Below are 27708 nucleotides of genomic sequence, written 5' to 3' on the forward strand. Positions count from 1 at the left end.
AACACACATTTTCTCTCTGTCTCTCTCTCCATTATGACACAATTAAATGGGGAAAACTCAACCCTGACGGAGAATAGATAGAGGTCCATGTGGTGGTAGAAAATATTTCAGGCCATGGAGAAAGGTGGCTGATTTACCCCTTCCTATATGTACCAAAGAGATGAGTAGAGTGGGTGAGGGAGGGAGGGAGGGAGGGAGGGAGGGAGGACGAGGGGTCTGTTACTCTCAAAATACAATGTTTGTTTCATTTCTCTATCACTTGCTTTTTCTCGGGGAGATGGCCATTTCTGAGTGTTATGTTCTGAACACTACAACAACATTCTAAGAACCTCAGATACACTGTTCAAGCCTAGGTGGCAGTGTGGTTACTACTGGTTACCCTTGGAGAAACTGAACCACTTAGCAACAGGAACTAATTTGACTCTTGACATTTTGAAATGGTTCAGTATGTTTTATGCTTTTACCTAACTGTGTGTTTACTACCACTTGACTGATCACTGATTGTTTGGTGGTGTTATTCATCATTTACTGGAGTCTGCTTTGCTTTACCTGGAATGACTGGTCCTACTCTGCATATTACTTTGGCAGTATCTGTTGCCATTGCCATTATCATAGAGTTAAAAACTAAAAACCTTTATATGTATTTGCAGTGTCTTGTCTCATGAAAATATTAAGATGTCATATGGAATTGTCTTTGTTTATATATTTGTTGACCTGGCATTATTTATTGGTTTGTACAGAGATTTTGCTATGCATTGTACATTATTTCCTCTTACGTAATTATAGATTCATATATATACTCATGTATATACAAATAAACACTTATGTTTACAAAAGTCAATACTCACTAATTTCACTCGTTGTTTTGGTGTAATTTAGTTCAATCAGGTGAGACGAAAGTCCTGCATAGTTACTTTTCATCACTTCCTCCCGAAATCGGGAGTGGATCATTTGCTTGCCTGCTGACTTCCTTGGATGCGGTAGCCGTTTCACAGGCTCCCTCTCCTGAATCGAACCCTGATTCCTTGTTTCCAGTGGTAACCATGGTAGGCACAGAAACTACCATAAAAAGTTGATAGGTCAGACATTCGAATGAGACTCCAGGGCCACAAAGGGTCACCAAAAGCGTCCAGGGCACCCGACAGCACTCCGTATGGGTTTTGGGTCTGATAAATGCACCTGTCCCCAAAGATCAGAACTTGTTTGCATATCTTAGCACTAGAATTGCCAGTAATCCAAGTAACATTGGAGTGATAAATGGAACAATAACTGATTTAATGAACCATTCACCGTTTCAATGTACCGGCCATGTGTAATTGCTTAATCTTTGGGACAAGAATATCAACCACGTAGGGGGGTCTCCAAAAGAGGCACGGCTGATGGGGGCCCTCCCAGGGTGGATCACGTATGCCAATCGGTCAGGAGTGAAACTGGTAGGACAGACAGAGGGACCAATGTGATTGATGGTCTAATGCAGGGAGTGAGAACCAGGAATGGGAGCACCGCAGCCAGCCCCCAATATCTGCCTGCACCATCCCTAGGGCCAAGTAAATTAACAAGACCCTCCCCAGAGGGCAGAGACCGACCCAGAGGTTGCTAGAGCAATGTTCACCTGCTAAAAGTGTGAAACCATGCATGGGGAGAATGAATACATAAATATTGCACTCAAAATCACTTAAATTAATCAAAATTGCAACAGGATACAAAAAGGTCTAACGCGAATACGTCTTAAAAGGTCATTATAGAAGTTTATTAAAACTTCTTCTGGATCAGTGTCCCTTCCACGGGATGGTTGACCTAACGTAGTCTAATGCGATTAGCATGAGGTTGTAAGTAACAAGAACATTTCCAAGGACATAAACATATCTGATATTGGCAGCAAGCTTAAATTCTTGTTAATCTAACTGCACTGTCCAATTTACAGTAGCTATTACAGTTAAATACTATCATCCTATTGTTTGAGGAGAGTGCACAATTAGGAATATAAAAATATAAAATATATAATATAAAAAACGTTATTTTGTACCATCATCTTTGAACTGCACCAGCCCAGGTGTATATTTTGGCCACTTGATAGCAGTAGTGTATGTGCAAAGTTTTAGACTGATCCATTGTATTTCTGTTTAAAAAAATGTATCAAGACTGCCCAAATATGCCTAATTTGTTTATTAATAGGTTAATGGGATGTACCATATTTATATCACACCAAGGGAAAAAAGGCCCAGCCAATCAGAATGAGTTTTTGCCCACAAAAGTTATTTATTACAGACAGAAATACTCCTCAGCACCCAGCATCCACCAACTCCCCCTCCCTCAGACAATCCCGCAGGTGAAGAAGCCAGATATGGAGGCCCTAGGCTTGCGTGGTTACACGTGGTCTGCGGTTGTGAGGCCGGTTGGACGTACTGCCAAATTCTCTAAAACAACATTGCAGTCAGCATACCAATTGCAAAACTTGAGACATCTGTGTCATTGCACATTTTAGAGGGTACCTGTATAATGTATAATGCAGTTTAATCAGCTTCTTGATATGCCACACCTTTCAGGTGGATGGATTATCTTGGCAAAGCAAAAATGGTCACTAACAGGGATGTAAACAAATTTGTGCACAACATTTTTGAGAAATAAGCTTTTTTGTGCGTATGGAACATTTCTGGGATCTTTAAGTTCAACTCATGAAACATGGGACACTTTACATGTTTCATTTCATATTCATCCATCTATCTATTTATCTATCTGATTCATAAAAATGGACAATGTACTCAGGCTGAAATATTTTATTTGTACCAAAACACAGTACAGAATTCATATATTTGTATTTACATTGTAAATGTGACATTTGAGTAGAAAAACATGTTAATATGTAATTAGAACCGATATAATGGCTCTTTTAATTAAAGATCAATTATGTCCTGAAATACTTCTGAGCTCTATAGTCAACACTCGAAATGTTAGAAGAGACAGACTAAAAACAAGTTACCCACCAGGCTGCAGCTATTGGCTGTCAAACACAAAATATCACAAATACATACACTACCGGTCAAAAGTTTTAGAACACCTACTCTTTATTTTTACTATTTTGTACATGGTAGAATAATAGTGAAGACATCAAAACTATGAAATAACATATATGGAATCATGTAGTAACCAAAAAAGTGTTAAACAAGTCTAAATATATATTTATGATGTGGAAACTCCTTCAAGACTGTTGGAAAATAATTCCAGGTGAAGCTGGTTGAGAGAATGCCAAGAGTGTGCAAAGTTGTCATCAATGCAAAGAGTGGCTATTTGAAGAATCTCAAATATAAAATATATTTTGATTTGTTTAACACTTTTTTGGTTACTACATGATTCCATACAGTATGTGCTATTTCATGGTTTTGATGTCTTCACTATTATTCTACAGTGAAGAAAATAGTCTAAATAAATAAAAACCCTTGAATGAGTAGGAGTTCTAAAACTTTAGACCGGTAGTGTATTTTACAGTAAAGCAGATATATCAGTGTCCTGCACTGACAAACTGCAGTCATCCAAAAAGTAACTTATCCTCATGGCTTACATTCACATAATGCAGCACCAAGTTCACCCCATCCCTTTGCACTGACTGAGAGCACCATGGATGGAACATTATTGAATGAAGTATATTCATCTTAGAGAGAAATGAAATGTGATGAGATAATGTACTTGATGTCATTCATATAAGACTGTGAGTAAAGTGTTCATAACATTTGAGAACAAAAGGTGTCCCTGATTGTCAGTGATTAACAGATTTAGCACCTTAATTGCAGTGCTTTAGACATATTTCCCTTTTAAGAATAAAGCAAACATGTTTATGCTGCAACATCTCTGGAGTAAATTCTACATCATAATATAGTTAAAAAAGAACCTCCTAAAAATTGGTTGGTACTGGACTGTAGATGGCACTGTACTGTCAGCCCATGGTCTTGAACATCGCAACTTCTGACCATAGAACCGAACCCAGTAACAAATAAATCCAAGTACATAGCTGCACATGAAGTCCAAACTCTGAGGAAACATTTGAATTTGTGTTTCCCTGAGAAGAAAAAAAGGATCTAGTCCGTTCAAAGTGTTAAGGTCATGATTAAACAAAAACACATTTGAGGAAGAACACACATTTTTTGGAACTCACTCAAGTAAAAGAAATAAAAGTCTCTTTCTAAATAGTTTGTTTCTTCAACATTTGGAAGAAGATGAAAATGCCTCTGTAGGTGCAATGGTCTTGTTCCCCCAAAAAATGCACAACATTACAATGTTGTATTTGAAGACCATCAGTACGAGAGCATAGTTGGACTAAACCTGGACTTGGGTTTGATCTTGAGACAGCGGCATCACTTAATACTGATGATTCATGCATTTAGGCAGCCAAAGAAGTCCATTCCAATATAGCGAGGATACCCCTGTAGTAAATTCATCTCCACAGGATCAAACTTCCAGTACTGCCTCCCTCGGATAAAGTGGGCATAGCCTGTCAATAAAAAAAAAGATCTATTAGCTCCTTACACTCGTGGGAATTGGCCTATAAGGACTGGGCTACATTGAAATGTTTCTTACAGAAAACACATGCATAACCATGGTAGCAATTAAAAGGGAACCGTTTGGAGATTATGGAAAAATGATTAGACTAAAGGTGAGGACACAACAGTTCACTTGACACAAGACTGAATCCAAACATTAACCCTGATTTTGATTGATTTTCTGTGCATTTTACATTTACTGTACTATTCGCTGCATTTATTGCTAAAGAAATCTGAAAATATCCTGGATGCATTCAGTAACATGCTAAGAATATTCCTGAAAATGTGGGGGAGGTGAAATATAAGACAAAAAAATGACAAGGGTTTGAGTGAGAGGACTAGATGGTGTCTCCAAGTGTAGACAGTTCCCAAGTAATGTACGTTTATGACTCAAAGAAGAGTCTTCAACTTATTTTATCTCTCCTAGCTGTGCCGTTGAGGAACTAGAGCAAGCACACTTGTATTTGTTTTGTTTGGATCACAGCCTTGCATCCCCGCCTTTCCATAATTACTGTTGTTGTTTACGCAATACAAAAACGGTCCATTATAAATGACAATCTAGGTCAGGTGGGCATAATTTGAAAGTTGGTTCTATTGCCAACATCACTAGCTAAATTATCAAGTACGATCTTACAGTGTTAGACTTTCACAAGGCAGTTCAGAGAAGCAGATAGTAATTTTAGTGATCATAGAATGGAGTCATGAGTGCATTCAGATGAGTGGTCCACAGCTCATTTTCTACACAATAGAGAAACACAGAAACACATTCTGTTCTGAACAACTCAGGGTATGACGCCATGTCCTCTTGTTTGCACACTCGACATCCCAACAGCCACTTATCAATATTCCAAAATTCTAAATCTTGTTGAGAGCACGTAAGTTCAGAATTCCAACTGTATATTACATGAGTGTTATGATATGGAAATGTGAAGTGCACATTTGGACTCACAGGTGTTTGGCTTGCTTGTATAACATCCAAGTGGTATTTATTATAATCCTCAACGTCTCATCTTTCAAAACACAGAGCACTCGTAATTTACAGCATTTCTCAAACAACAAACATTTAGCTAAAGTTGCACGATTAGCGGGAGGGATGGGGGAAACGTCTTGTCGCGCGGTGCTCAAGTTCAGAGCGGCTGTCGGTCAAAACCCATACAGCTCTGTGAAGCAGAGACCCTGGGCTCTGACATCATGCATAGCATGTTACAGTACAGGCACTGTGTTCCAATTAAGGTGCTTATCCTTAGCAGAATCTGCTATTTTCAACCCGTGTACGTAAGGGACTGAGTGAAAAGGACTACTCAATACAATCCAATAATTATTCCATCATGGAACATTTCAGTGTAGGACTCACCTCAAAACTGAAAGCTGATTGGGTGATTCATTCATAAGATATATTACCGTATTGGTCCTTGAAGGCTGCGTCTACATCACTGGGGATGCCGCTCCAGTCCTGCATGTTGCGAGGGTAGACAGAGTGGACGCGGTTCTCCTTGGGGCTGAACCTCCAGTAGCTGCCTGACTTGAAGAAGTAGGTGTTGTAACTGCTGTCCTGGCCCCAGAGCAGGGCTGCCTGGATGTGGGAGACTGACAGGCCGAGCCTCCGCACAGGTTCTGGCCCTGTGATCTGTCTCTCTGCATCAAACACCCAGTAGCTTTGACCTTTGAGAGAGAGAGAGAGAGAGAGAGAGAGAGAGAGAGAGAGAGAGAGAGAGAGAGAGAGAGAGAGAGAGAGAGATACAGTTGATGCCACTGCTGTGGCCCTGCAAAGATCTGGGCTTTCATAGTTTACATAACTATTGGCTATTCAACACTCTTGTCACTCCTGACATGCCCTACTTAAGGTTACTGAATTTGGTCTTGGAAGAACACTTTTCTGGGTAACCAAAAAAGGCATAACGCTATAAAGCAGTCATTTTACTGCTTGTCTGCCTACATGTATATTTACCGGTCTGTTTTCAACTTGGGGCTTATCTATACTCATAAGACATGACTAACCACAGCACAGACAGTCAACATCTCTGTCACACACCTTGAAAGAACCAGATACTCCCTGATTGGTCTTCAAAGGCAGCATCAATGCTCTCTGGAATCCCCCTCCAATGGCGGGACGCCAGCGCGGGGTAGCCCGCCTCCAGCCGCCCCTCCCGAATGCGCCACACATAGCTTGATTTAAAGAAAAACAGCTCCCCGCGGATCATAGACACAGCATCAAAGTCTGTCTGGCAGACGTCAGGCTGGAGACAGAAAGAGGATCAATAGTGCATCTCCATACTGTCATATTATGTGTATTCTTGTGTGGCTAGTATCTTAGTTGCCTGTGTAGAACCTTATTTGCCTGTGTAGCACCTCAAAACATATGAATGGCAAGATGTAACACTCACAATACTACTAATGATCTCATTGGTCTCTGTGGTGATTTGTGGCGGTGGTGATAGTGGAGGTGGAGGCGGGATATGTGGACGATGACCGTACAGGTATTGGATCCCCAGCTTGTCATCCTCGCTCAGCTCCAGGGGATAGGAGAAGCTGTAATAAGGGGACATCACTGCACCCGGTTCCCGGGAGTGCTGCAGGCCCAGAACATGCCCAAACTCATGAGCAGCCACTTGGAGGAGGTCTGTGCCTGCAGTGGAATCAGGGAGAGGGTCACACCTACGGGGATACACAGTACAACCACATAGCTGACAACTACTTCCTGACTGTACTAATTTTACACAGAGCTCTATGTAAATCAACTCTTCATAATTCTTGCATGTTCCCCGCCAAGCAAACACTCACCCATGTAGTTGCCAAGGGTCCATGCTTCATCATAGTCAAAATGGATGTCGCCCTCCCTGTGGGTCTGGGGGAAGAAGGCATGGGCTAGAATGCCCCCAGGCCCGTCAAAGGGCAGGTTATCTCCATGCCAGTACCTACAGTAGAGCTCCATATCAGGAAAGGGACTTAGTAACTCAGTAACTTGAAATCGAACATTTGAATATACATACTGTACTGACATTTGAATACACTTACTGTACCACATTCATACCTGGTGAAGTCGATGACAATGTCAGCCTTTCCACTGCTGACCTCAGTGAAGGTGAGGGGTGTGACCTCACTCCACACTCTCAGTGCTTCCTGCAGGACACGCCGCACCTTGTCCTCACTCATCTGCCAGGGGAAGCGAACCACTCTGAGGAAGGAAGAGATATAGATATATTACATCAGAGACTGTAAACTCCACACACCATCATCTGTAGAAACACACCATAGACCACCAGCCTTGTTACATATCTATAACCTCCCTCTCATCAGTCAATCACGTATAAATAAACATTTTTAAAAACTGCCCCGTCGCAGACATCGACATCTTGCTCCCAGACAAATTAAACAACTTCTTTGCTCGCTTTGAGGATAATACAGTGCCACTGACACCGCCCGCTACCAAACTAGTGGACTCTCCTTCTCCATGGCCAATGTGAGTAAAACATTTAAACGTGTTAACCCTCGCAAGGTTGCCGGCCCAGACGGAATCCCTAGCCGCGACCTCAGAGCATGCGCAGACCAGCTGACTGGTGTGTTTACGGACATATTCAATCAATCCCTATCCCAGTCTGTTGTCCCCATATGCTTCAAGATGGCCACCATTGTTCCTGTTCCCAAGAAAGCTAAGGTAACTGAGCAAAATGACTATCCGCTGCACTCACGTCTGTCATCATGAAGTGCTTTCAGAGACCATATCCCCTCCAACCTACCTGATACCCTAGACCCACTCCAATTTGCTTACCACCCTAATAGGTCCACTGACGATGCAATCGCCATCACACTGCCCTAACCCATCTGGACAAGAGGAATACCTATGTACGAATGCTGTTAATTGACTACAGCTCAGCATTTAACACCATAGTACCCTCCAAACTCGTCATTAACCTCGAGACCCTGGGTCTCGACCCCTGCCCTGTGCAATTGGGTCCTGGACTTTCTGACGGGCCGCCCCCAGGTGGTGAAGGTAGGAAACAACATCTCCACAACACTGATCCTCAACACTGGGGCCCCACAAGGTGTGTTCTCAGCCCTCTTCTGTACTCCCTGTTCACCCATGACTGCGTGGCCATGCACGCTTCCAACTCAATTATCAAGTTTGCAGATGACACTACAGTGGTATGCTTGATTACCAACAACGACGAGACGGCCTACAGGGAGGAGGTGAGGGCCCTCGGAGTGTGGTGTCAGGAAAATAACCTCACACTCATCGTCCACAAAACAAAGGAGATGATCGTGGACTTCAGGAAACAGCAGAGGGAGCACCCCCCTATCCACATCGACGGGACAGTAGTGGAAAAGGTGGAAAGTTTTAAGTTCCTCGGTGTACACATCACGGGCAAACTGAAACGCAACAGCGCCTCTTCAACCTCAGGAGACTAAAGAAGTTTGGCTTGTCATCTAAAACACTCACAAACTTTTACAGATGCACAATCGAGAGCATCCTGTCGGGCTGTATTACCACCTGGTACGGCAACTGCACCGCCCACAACCACAAGGCTCTCTAGAGGGTAGTGTGGTCTGCACAATGCATCACCGGGGGCAAGCTATCTGCCCTCCAGGACATCTACAACACCCGATGTCACAGGAAGGCCAAAAAGATGATCAAGGACAACAACCACCCGAGCCACTGCCTGTTCACTCCGCTGTCATCCAGAAGGTGAGGTCAGCACAGGTGCATCAAAGCTGGGACCGAGAGACTGAAAAACAGCTTCTATCTCAAGGCCATCAGACTGTTAAACAGCCATCACTAACATAGAGAGGCTGCTGCCAACATACAGACTCAAATCTCTGGCCACTTAAATAAATTGACTTAATAAAGGTATCACTAGTCACTTTAAATAACACCACTTTAATCATGTTTACATATCCTACATTATTCATATCATACAGTATGTATATACTGTATTCTTTACCATCTACTGCATCTTGCCTATGCCGCACGGCCTTCACTCATCCATATGTTTATATGTACATATTCTTATTCATCCTTTTAAATGTGTGTGTATAATGTAGTTGTTTTGAATTTGTTAAGATTACTTGTTAGACATTACTGCATGGTAGGAACTAGAAGCACAAGCATTTCGCTACATTCGCATTAACATCTGCTAACCATGTGTATGTGACCAATACAATTTGATTTGATTTGATAACCATCAAATCAACAGAGAGGTGTGCTGTTACAGGCTCTGTAAGATAATTGTGTATAACAGTCCTCTTCCTTCACAAAGAAACTCTTTAGAGAGCTTATGTCAACAATTAAAATTAAATTAGGGAATCATCTAAGAAGTTTATTCATATCAAATGCATGCCTAAGTGGACTATCCAAACTAAAGCCCTTGGCAAAACCCAGTGATTCCACTGTCCTAAGTATGAGGGCTCCCAATGTAACACTGCCATGACACAGGTGAGCCCTACTCCTATCCCTGGGCACATTGAGACAAATCTATTGCTCAACTCCAGCAGTCTCATTTGCCCATCATGGCTTGCCCTCTACTCCTCTCTCTGAGTGGCTCTTTAGATACCATGCATTATGATAAAGAACAGCCACAATGAGAGGAACCAAAGGACACAGACAGAGAGGCAGCATCCAGCCGACAGAGGGCCCAGACCAGACATTCCATGCCGTGAGTCTCCAGAGGAGGCAAAGAAATAACATCATAGGTTCCTCCTTTTCAGAGACACACTTTGTTTTTGAGGCAAACGGGATGAGAGTGCACCTCCTACTTGCCTTGTTGAGTTAGAATATAAGAGCTATGACCAAAACAGGGGACTTAAAAAATAAACAAATGATGGATAGAGTAACACTGGATTCTGGGCATACCGTACCTTTATAACCAGTTGTACTCGCAACTATCCACCAAAACATGTCATATATAAAATTATATTTCCTTGGTTGGGTCCACGTCCATCTCTAAATGCATACAAGCCGTTCAACAGTGTGGTTATACTATGATAAAAATAATATCTCCTTACTTGTAGGTGAGGTCAGTCTTCTCCAAGCGCCCCCCGAACAGGACAAAGCGTTTCTGCCTGTGTTTCCCCCTGTAGAGGACATCTTTCAGCATGGGGTAGTCAGGGACACCACAGCGGGGGCGGTTAGACACCTCAGTGCTGTTAGTTACCAGGGCTGCTCTTATAGGGTCTCCTCTGGTCAAGGCTGTGTCTTTGAGTGTGTCCTGAGGATGGGCTCTTCCTCTCTTCTTCAGGTTATGGAGATCAGATCTCTGGAGCCATCCCTTTGAAAAAGCAGGAACATGAGCAACATTTATTAGAAAAATCATTTAAAAATCATTGGAGAACACCAGATTTGGTAGAAATATGTATCCAAATGCATGACTATTTATTATAATCCATGCATACGGTGACACTGGAGCGGCAGGTAGCCTAGTGGTTAGAGCGTTGGACTAGTAACCGAAAGGTTGCAAGATTGAATCCCCGAGCCGGCAAGGTAAAAACCTGTCATTCTGCCCATGAACAAGGCAGTTAACCCACTGTTCCTAGGCCGTCATTGAAAATAATAATTTGTTCATAACTGACTTGCCTAGTTAAATAACGGTAAAATATCAAATAAAAACATGGCCTAAACATGATTGCCTGTAAATGTTTCTGAAGGTGGGAGTATGAGAGGTCAAAAATAACTGAAAATCTTGTGGGCTTGGAGCTTACTGTACTGTCAGTTATCATTACACATAGGAACTAATACAGTAAATATCCCCCTGCAGAACCCAGAGAAAATGGCTCTGCTCATTAACTCATACCTCGAGCGCAAATTACAAAAAGGAGGAATTCTGTCAGGCACAGCGTCTCCATGGCTTTTTGAAGTTGTACAATTGCAGGCCGTTTACAGCTCCTGCAGCATTGCAATTCAGGAGCCATTGTGGTGTATTCAGGATCAAAAAAGGGTTTACAGTACATTTCCTCTGACACCGCTACTGTAAAACACATTCAATTTCCTAATACACTAAGAACATGAGATGGTAGTGTACTGCAGTGTCTTCTAAATGAAGAACAGATACCAGATAATCATTCTGTCATTGGGTTAAGATACCATGTTGCTGAAATGACCACCCTCCCTCTGGTAGCTAACTTCTGCTCTGTGAGGCAATAGTGTTGTGGAGTTGTGGGGTGACCGATAGCTGCAAAAATGTGTTGTGCATTTTTGTGGTGGAAAATGTGGCACCGGTGTAGATTGATGTACCCTGAAAACATTTAGATATGGAGCCACAGATTTGGCCACTGTGGGCGTGGAAGGATTTTTCAAAATGGGCACCAACAGTAAAACTTAAAACGTAATTCAGAAGGACTGTTTCAAGATAAAGGCTCCACATTTGGCACAGGGGTAGATTTATGAACACTGAATACATTTAGCTATGGATCCACCCCAGATTTGGCCCCTGGAGGGCATGGCAGCCATTTTACAAAATGGCTACTGTCAGTAATACAATGTTAGAGTTTTGGAGGACTTTATTTGAGATAAACACACCAAGTTTGACACATGTACCCTGAAACAATTTAAAAACTAAGCCCGCACAGATTTGACCTCTGGGGGTCGTGGCAGTCAACTTATGAAATGGATGCAGATGGTAATACAATTTACATTTCAGATGGCCTATTTTGAGATTTACACACCAAATTTGGCACAGAGGTAGATTGAGATATGCTGAAAAGATTAAGATATGGAGCCACAATCATTTTACTAAAAGGCTGCAGACTGTGCCTCTATTTTACAAACCTTTAATCTACAAAAGGTAATTGCATATACTAAGTCATATTTCTGGGCTATACGTCTTGCTCTGGATATCCTCAAAACCAAAACGTTTAACAGTCACACACAGCATATTACAACGAGTACAGAAGGAAACACAGCAGTCATGTAGGTCTTTTTTTTAATTATTAGTGAAGCTGAGATGAGGTAGAATGCGTGAGGTACTGAATTTGGCTTAAAATCACCCTAGGCCAAGCACAGAATATTTATTTTGGTTCTGACATTTGGTTCTGGAGGTGGAGACTGGGATTCACATCCTACCAGGTACATAAGCATGTAAACAAATGTCTACTAAAGCTACTTTGCGATGCCCATATCAGAAGCAAATTCAGATGGCTGCCTCGGCCCCTTTGGGCCAAATCTGTTGTGGCTCCATATATATATCTTGTCAGGGTACATAAATCTACCTCTGTGCCAAATTTGGTGTGTTTACAAAATAAATTGTTTAGAATTGTAACATTGTATTACCAACAGTGGCCATTTTGTAAGATGGCCACCACGGCCCACAGGGGACAAATCTGTGGTGGCTCCATATCTTAATCTTTTCAGGCTACACAAATCTACCTCTGTGTCAAATGTGGTGTGCTTGCCTCAATATAGTCCTTCTGAATATTGAAATAGTATTACCCTATGCGGCCATTTAGAAAAATGGCTGCCACTCCCCCCCTAGGGCCAAATCTGGGGTGGCTTCATATCTAAATATTTTCAGGGTCTATAAATCTACCTATGTGCAAAATGTTGTGCTTTTATCACAAAATGTGCATAGCTGCCCCACTATAACGGGAACAATGCCCAGCAGGATTTGTGGAATGTGCTCCAGACCTCAAAACGAGAGGGCCTTACCCTGAGTTATGTGCCCCTAAACAAGGGGAGGAACACTATGCAGAACTCTCAGTCTTTCACCTGCATTTCACTTTGTAGAGTTTGCAAACTGGAATTTAACTCAATATATGGATGTTAGGGTTGCTCTCTAATCTAGTTTGGTGATAAGACATATATACACCCAACAGCATGCGAAAGGAAGTGTGGGTTATCTACAGTACGTTGTAAATCATGGCTAACAGGCAGTAGAAGTGTGCACTCAACATGTTTCAAAGAGAGAAATGAGAAGAGAAATGAGTGTTGTTGACAAGTTATCCCCCCTCGTCAATCAAATGAACCAGTCTAGCCCCTGAGGTGAGAGAAAGCGCAGCTCCTCCCCTCAGATTCCCAACAGGGTAAAGGTAAAAGTTCACTTCCATGGTGTCACGGGTTGAACCGGAAACTTGGCCTTTATTTACATTTACAGCATGTATTGTATATGGTGTTCTGTGTGTATACCCATTGAGCGTACAGGCTGGACACATATGTAATTATGTAGATATGTAGTGTATACCGGGTACACAGTGGTGTTGTTCTTTCACTGCTTTGGCTGCCACTCAGTCAGTCCATCATCTTCTGTTCTGCTGACTATGCAAATAGCCCATTTTTTGAAGTAGTACACCCCGAAAGTGGGTGATTCAGGCTTTTTTATCACTGTGTATGTGAACCAACGTGTTTTGGGAGGGGGATTCATTACATGTATGGACACGTCTAGCTTCTGGTAACAGTGATGACAAGATCTCTGAGCCAATGCAGTGGAGGGGATCTGGCAGAGTGGTATTCAAAGAGCACAACTCAACATGTCTGTACAAGGCGCCTCTGAAAGGTTTCTCTATCTATACTAAAGCCCTGACATTATAACATGTGGACATTCTGTCAGATCTCACTATGTCTTGTAAGAACTTAGAAGGAGGATACTAAAACCTGTTCCTATTAGAACAATACTAGAGGGTTTTTCTGCAAACTGAGCAACTTGGTAAGCATTCTGGAGTGAATCTAGTTATGAAGAGAGAAGCTGGTCTTCTTGAGTGAATGTTTACATGCGAAATCAGATGTGGTCTGGATTTGGAGAGTGCATATATACAGCTGAGCAAATAAAGACAAACTATTTCACTATAATAGGAAAGAGGGTTAAACCCATGAGGTGAGAGATCGATGCACCACTATCAACACATGCCTTGGTATCTGCCTCCTTATCCTCCTTAATCCAATACATCAGCCCCAATCAGTAACACCAGGCAATGGAAGATATATTACAAATTCCCTGGGTACTTACTGTGCTCGCTTATCTTTCCTGGCAAACAAACTTCCTCGTGCTGAGCTGAGAATCAAGGGGATGATGCGACTCTCACCTTGCATGAACTGATCGTATTCATTTTCTCATGGTCCTCAGGAACCCTCCTCTGTTTTGCAGATGGTTTACAGAAACCAATCACCTTTCAAGAGGGAGGGCTTTTCAAAGCGTTCTAACTTGTCATTTCATTGGAGCCTTCCAGTGATGTGGAGCTGCTGTAGCCTAATTCAACAAGTGGATGCTATTTAACTGAGGCTAGTAATCTCTCTGGCTCACAGTGTCTAGCAGTCAATTTGGCCAGAGGACAGAACTAATGGAGCAAAACAAGAAGAAAAACCAAGGGACGTGGGTTTTATTCACAAAGAGATATCCAAACAGTGAGCCCATCGTGTTCCCTTCCCTCCATTTTCCCTGTGGGAGCAAACAGGCACTGTGTTTCCTGACCCAGATGCCACATACAGAGAAACGTGTCTGTGCTTGTATAATCACCCACTCTTTTGTCAACAATGGGAAACAAATTGACAAGACTACAGATTTTCAGTTCAGTTACCATCTAGACATCAACTTAATTTCATTGAAATGATGTGGAAACAACACTGATTCAAACAGTGTGTGCCCAGTGGGATAACATTGAATTACTATTTGTATGTGTTGCCATCGCAGGTGCAAGTCATTTCAGTAAAAGGAAGGGAGTAGAAACTAAACTAACAACTTTTCCTCAATTCCATTGAGGAGAAGTTTACCATACTTTGTCCTTTATACAGTAGGTTTACAGTAGGCTACCTCAAACATTCTCAAATTGATGTCACATTTCTTTTTTCAGTTTTCATCTTAAAGTACCTGATAATCTCTGTAATTGAGGCAGTAGGCTAATATTGCAAGTTATCAGCAATATCTCTTTATCCTCTCATTCATGGGGTTGTTGACAAAATGTATTTATAGCCCAGTTATTATAATTTCCTGCCTTGCAGAGACAAGAACTCAATTTTACCTTCTCTATTGATCAGATGCCCAGGACTTTCAGTTGTGCCATGGTAGCCAAGGTTGAAAATAAAATCCTTCTTAATGTCAGTGTCAATGTTGAGGCAGTGGCTTTGTGGAATTTCTAAATGAAACATTTCTTAGACTTAGTCCCATCCTGGGATGGTTATGTATTCGACTGAGACATCTTTTTGTTTAGGATTAATGATCCAGTGTTTACATCTTATGTTGTGATTTACTCCTGTCATGTATTGGTCATCATTGAAAGATATGACACTTTGTCCACTGGGCAGGCCATCATCTTAGCACTAAGTATTGGCATAGAACCCTTCTAATAATATTGAACATAACATCTACATTATTTGTTTGCCCGATTGGTTTTAAACATTTAGCAGGTTGGTATCTGTCAACCAGGGTTCAGCACAATCATAACTGCAAGCAAACTGTAGTGTAGGTATAGCACACTGATCATTGGGGAAGAAAAACAGAAAGAAAAAAATATTTTCCCCCACTGCAGTGAAAATCTGAACTGGAAAACTGGAAATGACAACTAAGCAAACTTTTCTGCACTCTCGTGTGTGCATGATTTGAAATAGCAGGTGATTTTGAAATGCACGGATAATGGTTAACTTGCAAAACCGATTAAACTTCCAGTAATTACTATCAAGTTCATTTTGACTGTTGAGAGATATTATCAAACAAAGAAAATGTATAAAACTCAAGTATACTCCACTCACCGGCGCCGCTTGGTACCTGCTTCCTTCTGGCACTGGCGAACAATGCATGCTTCGGAGGCATTGCAGCGTAAAGACGCAGGGTAGAAGGATAGAAGTCAGCATCATCATCATCTTCTTCTTCTGGACCCGTGGACGCAGAGTGCACCGGCAGTAATCTTCTCTGCTCTCTCTAATGCCAAAGAGTGACTGCGCAGCGTCTTGGGGACTCTTATATAGGTTCTGATTCTTTGTTCTCTTACTTCAAATACAAGTTTTATAGCCTCGAGTGATACCACCCGCTACCACGTGACATTTAACCCATTTTGTGCTGCGCTAACATTGATTCAAAACATATGATCTACCTGCAATAACCAGAATAGGAAACGAATGCATTTTGTCTTTTGGAAAAACAACATATGTGAAACTCAAATTTAATATATTTTTCAACAATAAATATTTTAAAAATGCTATTGAAGTTTGTTGTTTATATTTGGTTCGATATTAATTGGCCAAGGTTTAGCTTTTCGCGCAGGCAACTGATAATGGCACATATAGGCTACACCCATTTCGTTTGCAGAAAGCTGTGTAATTGTTTCCATATAACATATAACCATTTGTGTTTTTGATGTGAAAATAATGCATCACAACAACCCTCTTTCCCCAAACGTTGCCCTAGGACTGGTGCCCATCTCCAAGTGGGCACCAGTCCCACCAGCCACAAAAAAAGCTGCAACACCCGCAGCAAGGCATTCCCTGAAACTCAATTTAAGTTAATTTCAGTAATTGTGGGCATTAAATAACAGGATTGAGGAATTGAACATTGCCAGTCTATTTAATTACTGACAGACGTTACGTTAGGTACAGGGAAAATGCCATAATAAATCCCGTTTGCCTGAAAGAGAATCACAACCCACAAACCACAGAAAGATATTATAGAGGTGTGTGTGTGTGTGTGTGTGTATGTATGTGTGAATGATTTAGAAATTGCGGTAACACTCTTATGTAGATGTCATAACCAGCCATAAAATAATTCCATGGTAGGTTTCCAGGGTTTTTACAGTCATATGTAGGTGTCATAAGCAGCCATAAAATAACGCAATATATGTCACACAGGTCTAAATATATGTGTCATGACAGTGTTATGACTATATTATAACAGGTTGTGACAAGTTACGTCAGCTGTTATGACATATTATGACATGGTTATGACTGTGTCATAACGTGTTATGACGCTGGGTGTCAAGTAAAGTGTTCCCGAAATTACTGACTAGCTAAAGCTTTTCAAGGACTGAGAGGCTTGAGTGGACATTCGACAAGAACATGACCTTCTAGGGAATATATTTCCAAGATTCCAGTGCTGTGCCCACCATAGCAGCGGGAAGTAGTTTGGGTGGGGATGCTGCGATTCTTTTTTGCAGATGTGTGGGGGGTGCAACAAATTGTCCAGAGCTGAAGATATATATCCGTCCCTAATACAGGACTAGTAAAGGCCCAGTGCACTACTTTTTTGAAAAATCTTTCAACTCCATGTTTTTAAGTGTTTACCAGCATTTGTAACTTGAGTGTGATAATTATCTGTGCAAAACAATTAATCTGCTAAAACTTGTAGAATAGAAAAAATACTTGCTTGATATATGCTTTCCAGTTTCTTGAAATACTTTGGAACTTATTTATATGTGAAAACTGAAAGGATCTATTCATTCCTTCTCAGTAGATGCTTTTACCCAGAGGAATTTACAGTAGTGAGTGCATATATTTTCAAACTATCTCGTACTGGTCTCTGTTGGGAATTGAACCCACGACCCTAGTATTGTAAGTGTCATGCTCTACCAACTAGGCCACATCATATCATCACAAACTACTTGATGTCTCAGTTTACTCAATTACAGCCAATGTACAATACAGAACATTTCCATTAAGTGGTTTGTATTTTGCACAAAAAGTGGTTGTATTCCATGTTACTTGATCATTTGTTCTTACTGGATTCTTTTAGAATGACAATAGCAGAGAAAGTGACAGGGCAAGATACTGTTCTTAATTATACAACTACCTTTTTTTGCCAAAGCTACTCTATGTCTGTTTATCAGTTGCACAGATTATATCATGTTAAAGATTATATAATGTTGAATGGGACTGATTTCCTTTGTTGTTGCCAATGATTTTGACTCTGCACATTTGTCTCTGAACTGTGTGCAGCAATGCTCTCTAGTGAGATCATTCTCTGAGTGGGGGTGAAATGGCTATTAAAGCTTGGCTGCATTAGGCCTCTCTGCCTCAATCTGTCTCAAATGGCAGACCCCGGCGTGATATCTTCGGGCCCTTGTATTCCCTTTATCAACAAAGGGTTTCTGTTTCCTCTCACCTGTGAGCAACACTGGGACAATCACATTGCTCTTTACAGAGAGGGACAGCTATACATCCTATGAGGTGTTTTATACAGTGCCTTGTGAAAGTATTCGGCCCCCTTGAACTTTGCGACCTTTTGCCACATTTCAGGCTTCAAACATAAAGATATAAAACTGTATTTTTTTGTGAAGAATCAACAACAAGTGGGACACAATCATGAAGTGGAACGACATTTATTGGATATTTCAAACTTTTTTAACAAATCAAAAACTGAAAAATTGGGCGTGCAAAATTATTCAGCCCCCTTAAGTTAATACTTTGTAGCGCCACCTTTTGCTGCGATTACAGCTGTAAGTCGCTTGGGGTATGTCTCCATCAGTTTTGCACATCGAGAGACTGACATTTTTTCCCATTCCTCCTTGCAAAACAGCTCGAGCTCAGTGAGGTTGGATGGAGAGCATTTGTGAACAGCAGTTTTCAGTTCTTTCCACAGATTCTCGATTGGATTCAGGTCTGGACTTTGACTTGGCCATTCTAACACCTGGATATGTTTATTTTTGAACCATTCCATTGTAGATTTTGCTTTATGTTTTGGATCATTGTCTTTTTGGAAGACAAATCTCCATCCCAGTCTCAGGTCTTTTGCAGACTCCATCAGGTTTTCTTCCAGAATGGTCCTGTATTTGGCTCCATCCATCTTCCCATCAATTTTAACCATCTTCCCTGTCCCTGCTGAAGAAAAGCAGGCCCAAACCATGATGCTGCCACCACCATGTTTGACAGTGGGGATGGTGTGTTCAGCTGTGTTGCTTTTACGCCAAACATAACGTTTTGCATTGTTGGCAAAAAGTTCAATTTTGGTTTCATCTGACCAGAGCACCTTCTTCCACATGTTTGGTGTGTCTCCCAGGTGGCACTTTAAACGACACTTTTTATGGATATCTTTAAGAAATGTCTTTCTTCTTGCCACTCTTCCATAAAGGCCAGATTTGTGCAATATACGACTGATTGTTGTCCTATGGACAGAGTCTCCCACCTCAGCTGTAGATCTCTGCAGTTCATCCAGTGATCATGGGCCTCTTGGCTGCATCTCTGATCAGTCTTCTCCTTGTATGAGCTGAAAGTTTAGAGGGACGGCCAGGTCTTGGTAGATTTGCAGTGGTCTGATACTCCTTCCATTTCAATATTATTGCTTGCACAGTGCTCCTTGGATGTTTAAAGCTTGGGAAATCTTTTTGTATCCAAATCCGGCTTTAAACTTCTTCACAACAGTATCTCAGACCTGCCTGGTGTGTTCCTTGTTCTTCATGATGCTCTCTGCGCTTTTAACGGACCTCTGAGACTATCACAGTGCAGGTGCATTTATACGGAGACTTGATTACACACAGGTGGATTGTATTTATCATCATTAGTCATTTAGGTCAACATTGGATCATTCAGAGATCCTCACTGAACTTCTGGAGTGAGTTTGCTGCACTGAAAGTAAAGGGGCTGAATAATTTTGCATGCCCAATTTTTCAGTTTTTGATTTGTTAAAAAAGTTTGAAATATCCAATAAATGTCGTTCCACTTCATGATTGTGTCCCACTTGTTGTTGATTCTTCACAAACAAATACAGTTTTATATCTTTATGTTTGAAGCCTGAAATGTGGCAAAAGGTCGCAAAGTTCAAGGGGGCCGAATACTTTCGCAAGGCACTGTATATATAGAAAGATATTATATTATAGCAACCAGCCCTAAGAAACAAATTTTCACATGTTCAGTTATGTTATGGTTGGTGTCAGTACCCTTTGTTACAACAAAGACCATGTGTCATCTTAAATGCAAACCAGACCATGGATTATATGGGCCTGATTCAGATTTAGGAAATGAAACCTTTCCTACGCACTTCTCAGTAGCTGGTATTCAGACTTAACTTATGAAGGTGCGTAATGGGCTTTGCAGACGTAAAGGTGCGTAATGGGCTTAAATAACGTGTAGGTTATTTAGGGTTATGAAAGTATTTATGAATCATAAAAAACAGGTTTGGAGAGCCTTTATGCATGAAAGAAAATAAACAGTGGTTTGATTCATTCTGAAAATTGCCACATTCAGTTCTTTAACTCATGGTCATGTTGGAAGATTAGTGTACATATTAATATGTAATTACAATAGGGAGAAAAGTGTACAACAGTAGGCTGTACCCTCGTCTATTGCCTGCACTAACCATGAAACTGTGTGATGACACGGCCAGGTATTGCGCCGTGCGTCAAGTTCAAGCTGTTAAGAATTGGTCTGCACTCCGCTCCATAATGATTTAAATATATTTAAAAAAATATATTATCAACTGTTACTAATGATCCTCATCAACAACCACATGGCCGTGACAGCGTTTACATAGGAAGCAAATTAAGGTAAATTAAAGAATGTAATTAAACGGAATGATAATGTAGTCTATACCAACTGAAGGGAACTAACAGTAAATTGACAGTTGAATATGTGTTGTTATTAGACATTCGAGAGTGCTCATCCCTGCAAGTTAAAAGGCAGTATAATTTAAATTCTGCATAATGGCACAGCATTTCAAAAACTTTATTGTGGGAAAGTTGATATGTTGATATGCTTCCATTTGCTGTTAAACGACTGGTTTCACATTCATCTCCAGCAATTATAAGGTCAAATATATCTAAAACAAGTGTCATTTACACTGAGTGTATTAGACATTATGGATACCTTCCTAATATTAAGTTGCACCCCCCTCCTTTTGCCCTCAGAACAGCCTAAATTCGTCTCCAATGCTTTCCACAGTCGTGTCAAGTTGGCTGGATGTCCTTTGGGTGGTGGACCATTCTTGATACACATAGGAAGCTGTTGAACGTGAAAAGCTCAGCAGCATTGCAGTTCTTGACACAAACCGGTGCGCCTGGCACTGACTACCATACCCCGTTTCAAAGGCACTTAAATACAGAAAAGTGTATAAAAAGGGAATTACGTTCCATATAACTGTGCTTAACTCGGGTCAGAATTGGGCCCTATTTGTATCCAATCTCCAACAGCCTGGTCTCATAGGCTGGACACAGCATGGTCGTGAAAATTGGGAGAAACATTATCCTTCTTTCTCTCCCCATGAGTGACCTGGCTTGACCTCCTGTGAGACTTACAACAACAAAGGAATGAGGTGGTAGTTTGGTTGGGTCCCTTACTGAGGCTGAAGGAAGATCAAACCATGATGTAGTATGGTAGTGATTTTATTTGTAATGATGTCATGTACAGCTTTCGTGATCAGTTCATTCTTTCTTCAAAGCAATTTTTGTTCACAACTCAGTTTCGTCCTGTTTTCCAAGCAAGATACACACTGATGCTCTAATCATTACATAATAATGATACATTGGGCAAAGGTGTGCATGTAGAGTGAAAGGAGAAAAAAAACATCTGAAACATGGGCAAAGGTCTATGGCAGGTGTTGCAGAGACCCCTGCTGCACAAGAATGACAATATTCAAATAAAATAAAATCCAAATTTATTGGTCACATACACATGGTTAGCAGATGTTAATGCAAGTGTAGCGAAATGCTTGTGCTTCTAGTTCCGACAGTGCAGTAATATCTAACTGTAATGAACGCGATGGGACATAGTGCTGGTTTCAAGCGCAGGGCGCATCAGCTGTTTATTTGTGAAGGATCACAGGAGGAAGCAGGTAGCTGGGTCCAGGGGCAGGCAGAATGTCATACACAGGGGGTCCAAAAAGGCAAGGAAAAGGCTAATAACGTCGTCTGGGAGATCAGGCAATAGCTTGATAACAGGAAATCCGATAGGCTAAAGTACAGGCAGGGAATAGGCAAAAGGCATCGTTAGTGAGACAGACAAAAACTATCATACACGGGAGGATTAAATTACGGGGGAAAAAGACAGAGCTCTGAATAGAAGTGTCACAAAACAAACAATAAATCACAATGATGGGGTGCAAAGAACTGAACTAAGTAGTGTGTGATAATGACATACAGGTACACACAAATGTACTGAACCTCATAGATTTGACATATTTTACAAACATTTTCGCAGTTCCAGAGGCATTACTACAGACACGGGTTCATTCCCAGACTGTGCCACAACCGGCCATGGCCGGGAGTCTTACAGAACGGCGCACAATTTGCCCAGCGTCATCTGGGTTAGGGGAGTGTTTGACCGGGGGGGTTTTACTTGGCTCATCGCGCCCTAGCGACTCCTTGTGGTGGGCCTGTAGCCTGACCCTGGTCGCCAGTTGAACGGTGTTTCATTCCGACACATTGGTGCGGCTGGCTTCCGGGTATTATTATATTATTGATCAATTGACTATGACTTTTTAAATCACCCAGCAGTGCTATTTGCAGAGGGGGACATAACGTGGCAGACGGTCTGGGGGCCTTCCCATTTTTGGGGACATTTAAAGCACATTTCCTGCATTTCTACATAATCTAATATGACCCATGGTCCTTCTAGCCATCTTTAGAACAACAAAAAGCAAGCAAAAATTCCCACAGTAAGAGATGATTAAATATGTTTAAGTGATTGATAAGACTGAACCAGATCCATGATAATTCAATAATCAATATTGTGTCGCACCTTTAACCAATAGCCTAACAAATGAACAACTCTTACAAATAAAGTACAAAGACAACTTTTGATTGTCTTTAAGACTATATCAAATTTCAGCCAGAACACCCAGCCAACCCAAGCCGCCTACATGCCCAACCCCCACCAGTCAAGTCAATAACTCAACTATCTCCCCAACTTCCTTCCCATTTTTAAAAATGTAATTCAAGGAAAAGGTTTGGAAAACAAAAGATGAATGAAAACACACATACATTAACACACAGAAACAGTACACCCTCCATATAATTCATATCATAGGCCTAATAGTCCTGTAGAGCTTTTTACTTGCACACAATACAGCTGGAACACCCCGTCCTGCCCCTAGGTGTCCACGTCCCTGTAGTGCCCCAACCAATCACACCCCACTCAGCTTTAGGATCTTAGTAAGTAAGCATTTCATGGTAAGGTCTACTACACCTGTTGTATTCGGCGCATGTGACCATTTTTTACATTTGATTTAGTGAAACATTCATTATTGGTTTCAGGTGTGTTAGGCCAGAGTGACAACAGTACAGCAGATCCCCAGGGCCAGGACTGAGCAGCCCAGCAGCTAGGGATTGCCTAAATCTCCCCTGATGTGGGTAGGTTTTCAAAACAGACTCCTTTTGTCGTACAGTAGTCCATAAAATACCTTATGAAAGTTGAACAGTATACCTTTAATCTTAAAACAAATGTAGTGATACAGTACATAACTCGACATGTATTCCATACATTGTGGGAGGATAACCAACCTTCCAATGAATGGCAATGCATTTATTAGCCACTATAAACGCTAGGTTACACAGTTTCTTCTGATATAATGTGAGTTGTATTAGTCAGTATGTCAATGTAGCGTTATTGATCTGTCAGTTTCCCTAGTTAATTCCCTACTTTTCACACTGACACAGTAATAAACACCATCAACATGTATCAACATTTCCAAGCAAACAAAAACAGGGAGAAGGGAGAATCTGTAGACATGCTGAGATAACAGAACATGCTATTTGCCAGAATTCAGCCAGCCTTCACAAGACTACAACACATGCACATATATATGTCCCCTTTTGTGCTTTACACCTCCAGCAGAATAATAAAACATTTTGAGTGCATGATATTCAGTTTCACTGGCATATATAGTATGTTATATGGATGGTCTTTATGTCTGAGATGATATGAACATGACTGGGCATTCAAACATATCTGTATCCATTCATCATCATCAGTAGCGTCTCCCAGGTCTTCCTCACATTTGTGTTTGACATGTTTTGTATCATCAGGAAAAGCCTCTATCAACCCTTAATACAGTTTGGAAATCAACTTTGGAGGTTTGTCAGACTGCCTTAAAATAGCGTCTGGCGTGTCCAGTGTTTGCTGGACAGAGGGAATAAAGTGTTGTATCTGCAAAGATCCACCTCACCTCTGTCACAGACTGGTCTTCCCTGGCTGCCTGACTCTGCTAAGCTGCTGATCCTCCTACAATGAGGCATGACAAATAATTACCTTGGTGTACATGTAACGGATGTGAAACGGCTAGCTTAGTTAGCGTGGGCGCTAAATAGCGTTTCAATCAGTGACGTCACTTGCTCTGAGACCTTGAAGTAGTAGTTCCCCTTGCTCTGCAAGGGCCGCGGCTTTTGTGGAGCGATGGGTAACGATGCTTCGAGGGTGACTGTTGATGTGTGCAGAAGGTCCCTGGTTCGCGCCCGGGTATGGGCGAGGGGACGGTCTAAAATTATACTGTTACATTGGTGCCGTGACCCGGATTACTGGTTGCTGCGGAAAAAGGAGGAAGGTCAAAAGGGGGGTGAGTGTAACGGATGTGAAACGGCTAGCTTAGTTAGCGTGGGCGCTAAATAGCGTTTCAATCAGTGACGTCACTTGCTCTGAGACCTTGAAGTAGTAGTTCCCCTTGCTCTGCAAGGGCCGCGGCTTTTGTGGAGCGATGGTGGAGGGTGACTGTTGATGTGTGCAGAAGGTCCCTGGTTCGCGCCCGGGTATGGGCGAGGGGACGGTCTAAAATTATACTGTTACATACATTTCTACATTATATTATCCAAAACTAGAAGAAATGGTTCAATAATTGAAATGAACATTATTCCCAGATCCCAGACTGTAGCTTTAAACTTAGCCTGCTGTCATGTAGCTACTGTAGGTCTACCCATCAATTCAAGATGGAACTTTGTATCATTCACTGAATATACTGCGAAATTCACCTGAGCTCCATAGACTGGTCTTCCCTAGCTGTCTGACCCTGCTGGGACCCCTGTCACCGTCTGATCCTGCTAAGACATGATGAGCATAGTGTTGGACCTGCTGGTCCCGACAGAGATTATGGCTCGTTTGGCATTTTTCATACTACAGGCGGGGAGCAGGCCTTAATCAGACGACAGACGACTTTGGGATGAAACTATTTTTGTTGTCCCACAGATTATTTGAAACTGTCCTCTTTCTGCTTTGTAAGCGTTAGCCTACCTATTGTATTAAAAGTACATATTTTTCGTATTATTCACACACTCAGAATTCTCTGCTTCAACTTCAGTAGCCTACCTCTCCTAGTTGGGCGCCTAGTATGTGTGTTCTTGTTGAAATAGAGTAAGCGATGAAATTAACTTAAATATGATTAGACTAGGGGCCTCCCGGGTGGCGCTGTACTGTGCCACCAGAGACTCTGGGTTTGCGCCCAGGCTCTGTCATAACCGGCCGCGACCGGGGAGGTCCGTGGGGCGACGCACAATTGGTCTAGCGTCGTCCCGGTTAGGGAGGGTTTGGCCGGTAGGGAAATCCTTGCCTCATCGCGCACCAGCGACTCCTGTGGCGGGCCGGGCGCAGTGTGCGCTAACCAAGGTTGCCAGGTGCACGGTCTTTCCTCCGACACATTGGTGCGGCTGGCTTCCGGGTTGGATGGTACTGTGTTAAGAAGCAGTGCGGCTTGGTTGGGTTGTGTATCAGAGGACGCATGACTTTCGTGCCCGTATGGGAGTTGTAGAGATGAGACAAGATAGTAGCTACTAAACAATTGGATACCACGAAATTGGGGAGAAAAAGGGGTCAAATTAAAACATTTAAAAAATTAATAGACTGTAGTTTACTAAAGTGGCTGTAAATAAACATTGATAATGAAAAGAAGTGGAAGGCATTCAACCAACGTGAGTCGAAGTGCAATCAAATGTTTTTATCGTGGTTGAAAAGGCAAACGCACAATAGGTTAGGCTACTATGCTGGGTGAGCTTTGCGCCTTTTCAATTTCAATAAATATGGATTACCCATTTATTTGTCTCTGCCTGTAAACAGTCCTCCTAAAAGGTAGGCTATATCCTATAGGATTATGCAAAAATGTAGCAAGTGACACTGCTGTTTCCAGTTCAGTAGCCATACCTGCGAAATCAGGTGCGCGTGTGGTCTCAATTAAATAGAGTAGGCTGTAGCCTATGTATACATGGACGGAGAAGCACGGGGCAGTTATCTTTCCAAGGAAATGTACTTCCTAAAATGGCCTATGATTAGGCTATAATTTACTACATTGCCTAAAAATAGGCCTAAATATTGATCACCCATATTTCTCAGTCTGAAACTCTTCCCACTCCTTAAAAGGTAGGCTATAAAAATAGCTCAAGAGGAAGTGCAAGTCTCTCCTACTCTGCTTGCTTCAATCTACATCTAGCATATTGGCTGATATAGCTCAGTAATACAGATAGCCTAATATAAGTCAGAATCTCTGGTAACTTAACCTGTTTCTTAAGGTATTGTTGCACATTTGATATTGCCTATAGGGCGCAAAATTGCTGGGACCATGGCTGGCAAGTGAGCTGCGTTACATACGCCTAAAATAACATTGTGGGATAAAGAAATTAGTCCTGCACAGACCTCTTCTGTGCACCATGATAGTGAAGCCTCTAATGTTAGAGCTGTTTATTACTGTGTCCGTGTGAAAAGTAGGGAATTAACTAGGGAAACTGACAGATCAATAACGCTACATTGACATACTGACTAATACAACTCACATTGTCTAGTTTGATTGAGGCAAAAATAATAGTTTATGTAAGCCAATTTTTGGTGCTCTCTCTCTAATGGTACACCAACTAGCGAAAGCTTGCCAAGTTCATTTACTTCTGAAATGTGACAAAACAAAGGCTACAAAACATGTCCATGCAAACAAAACAAAGGGTACAAAACATGTCCATACAAACAACTGCTGTTAGATAGTAATAATAGCCACCTAATATCGCTATCTGACAGATAACTAGAAGCTAGAGCTGACCTGGCTGTGTGGTAGCTACTCACTAGCGTAGATTATTCATTCACTTCAGCAGAGAGGGGATGAAACATTAGCTAGCGTTACATGTCAGTTACAATACTAGCTCAGCACTGCGAATAAACACTAGTTTCGTTTTTTTCTGTTAAAGAGCAGTTACCTTGACGGCTACGTCAGTCAACTAAAGATTAGCCAGTTTCTGTTCCTTTCACAACTATGTGAAAGAGCGCAAGACGTACACTGAACTATGCTCAACTTCCCGCCCCCGCCCCCGCCCCCTCCCCCTCCCCGTGCTGGTCCAGCCAGACTTCCGGAGGCTTTGCCCTCACACAGCATATCAA

The 27708-nt window shown here is 41.8% G+C and overlaps 1 protein-coding gene and 1 long non-coding RNA gene across 3 annotated transcripts; both read right to left on the reverse strand.

Moving 5' to 3' along the window:
- Positions 1-3331: 3331 nt before the first annotated feature.
- Positions 3332-16456, reverse strand: mmp11a (matrix metallopeptidase 11a). Of its 2 annotated transcripts, none has more exons than XM_021621250.2 (8): positions 16201-16456; positions 10536-10798; positions 7567-7710; positions 7317-7450; positions 6920-7161; positions 6568-6772; positions 5937-6197; positions 3332-4486 (listed from the first exon to the last, which is right to left on the reverse strand). In XM_021621250.2, the coding sequence occupies exons 1-8, from the start codon at positions 16309-16311 to the stop codon at positions 4368-4370; spliced, it is 1479 nt and encodes a 492-aa protein (XP_021476925.1). In that variant the 5' UTR covers positions 16312-16456; the 3' UTR covers positions 3332-4367. The 2 variants fall into 2 exon arrangements, with proteins under 2 accessions (XP_021476925.1, XP_036791609.1); XM_036935714.1 differs by lacking the exon at positions 16201-16456 and adding an exon at positions 14465-14799.
- A 5686-nt stretch (positions 16457-22142) lies between these two features.
- On the reverse strand, positions 22143-24718 carry LOC110535893. Its single transcript, XR_002475334.2, has 2 exons — positions 24533-24718; positions 22143-22320 (listed from the first exon to the last, which is right to left on the reverse strand). It is a non-coding gene; the product is annotated as an uncharacterized LOC110535893 (long non-coding RNA).
- Positions 24719-27708: the final 2990 nt, after the last annotated feature.

The sequence above is a fragment of the Oncorhynchus mykiss genome, chromosome 11 (assembly GCF_013265735.2).
Source record: "Oncorhynchus mykiss isolate Arlee chromosome 11, USDA_OmykA_1.1, whole genome shotgun sequence".
Lineage (NCBI taxonomy): Eukaryota > Metazoa > Chordata > Actinopteri > Salmoniformes > Salmonidae > Oncorhynchus > Oncorhynchus mykiss.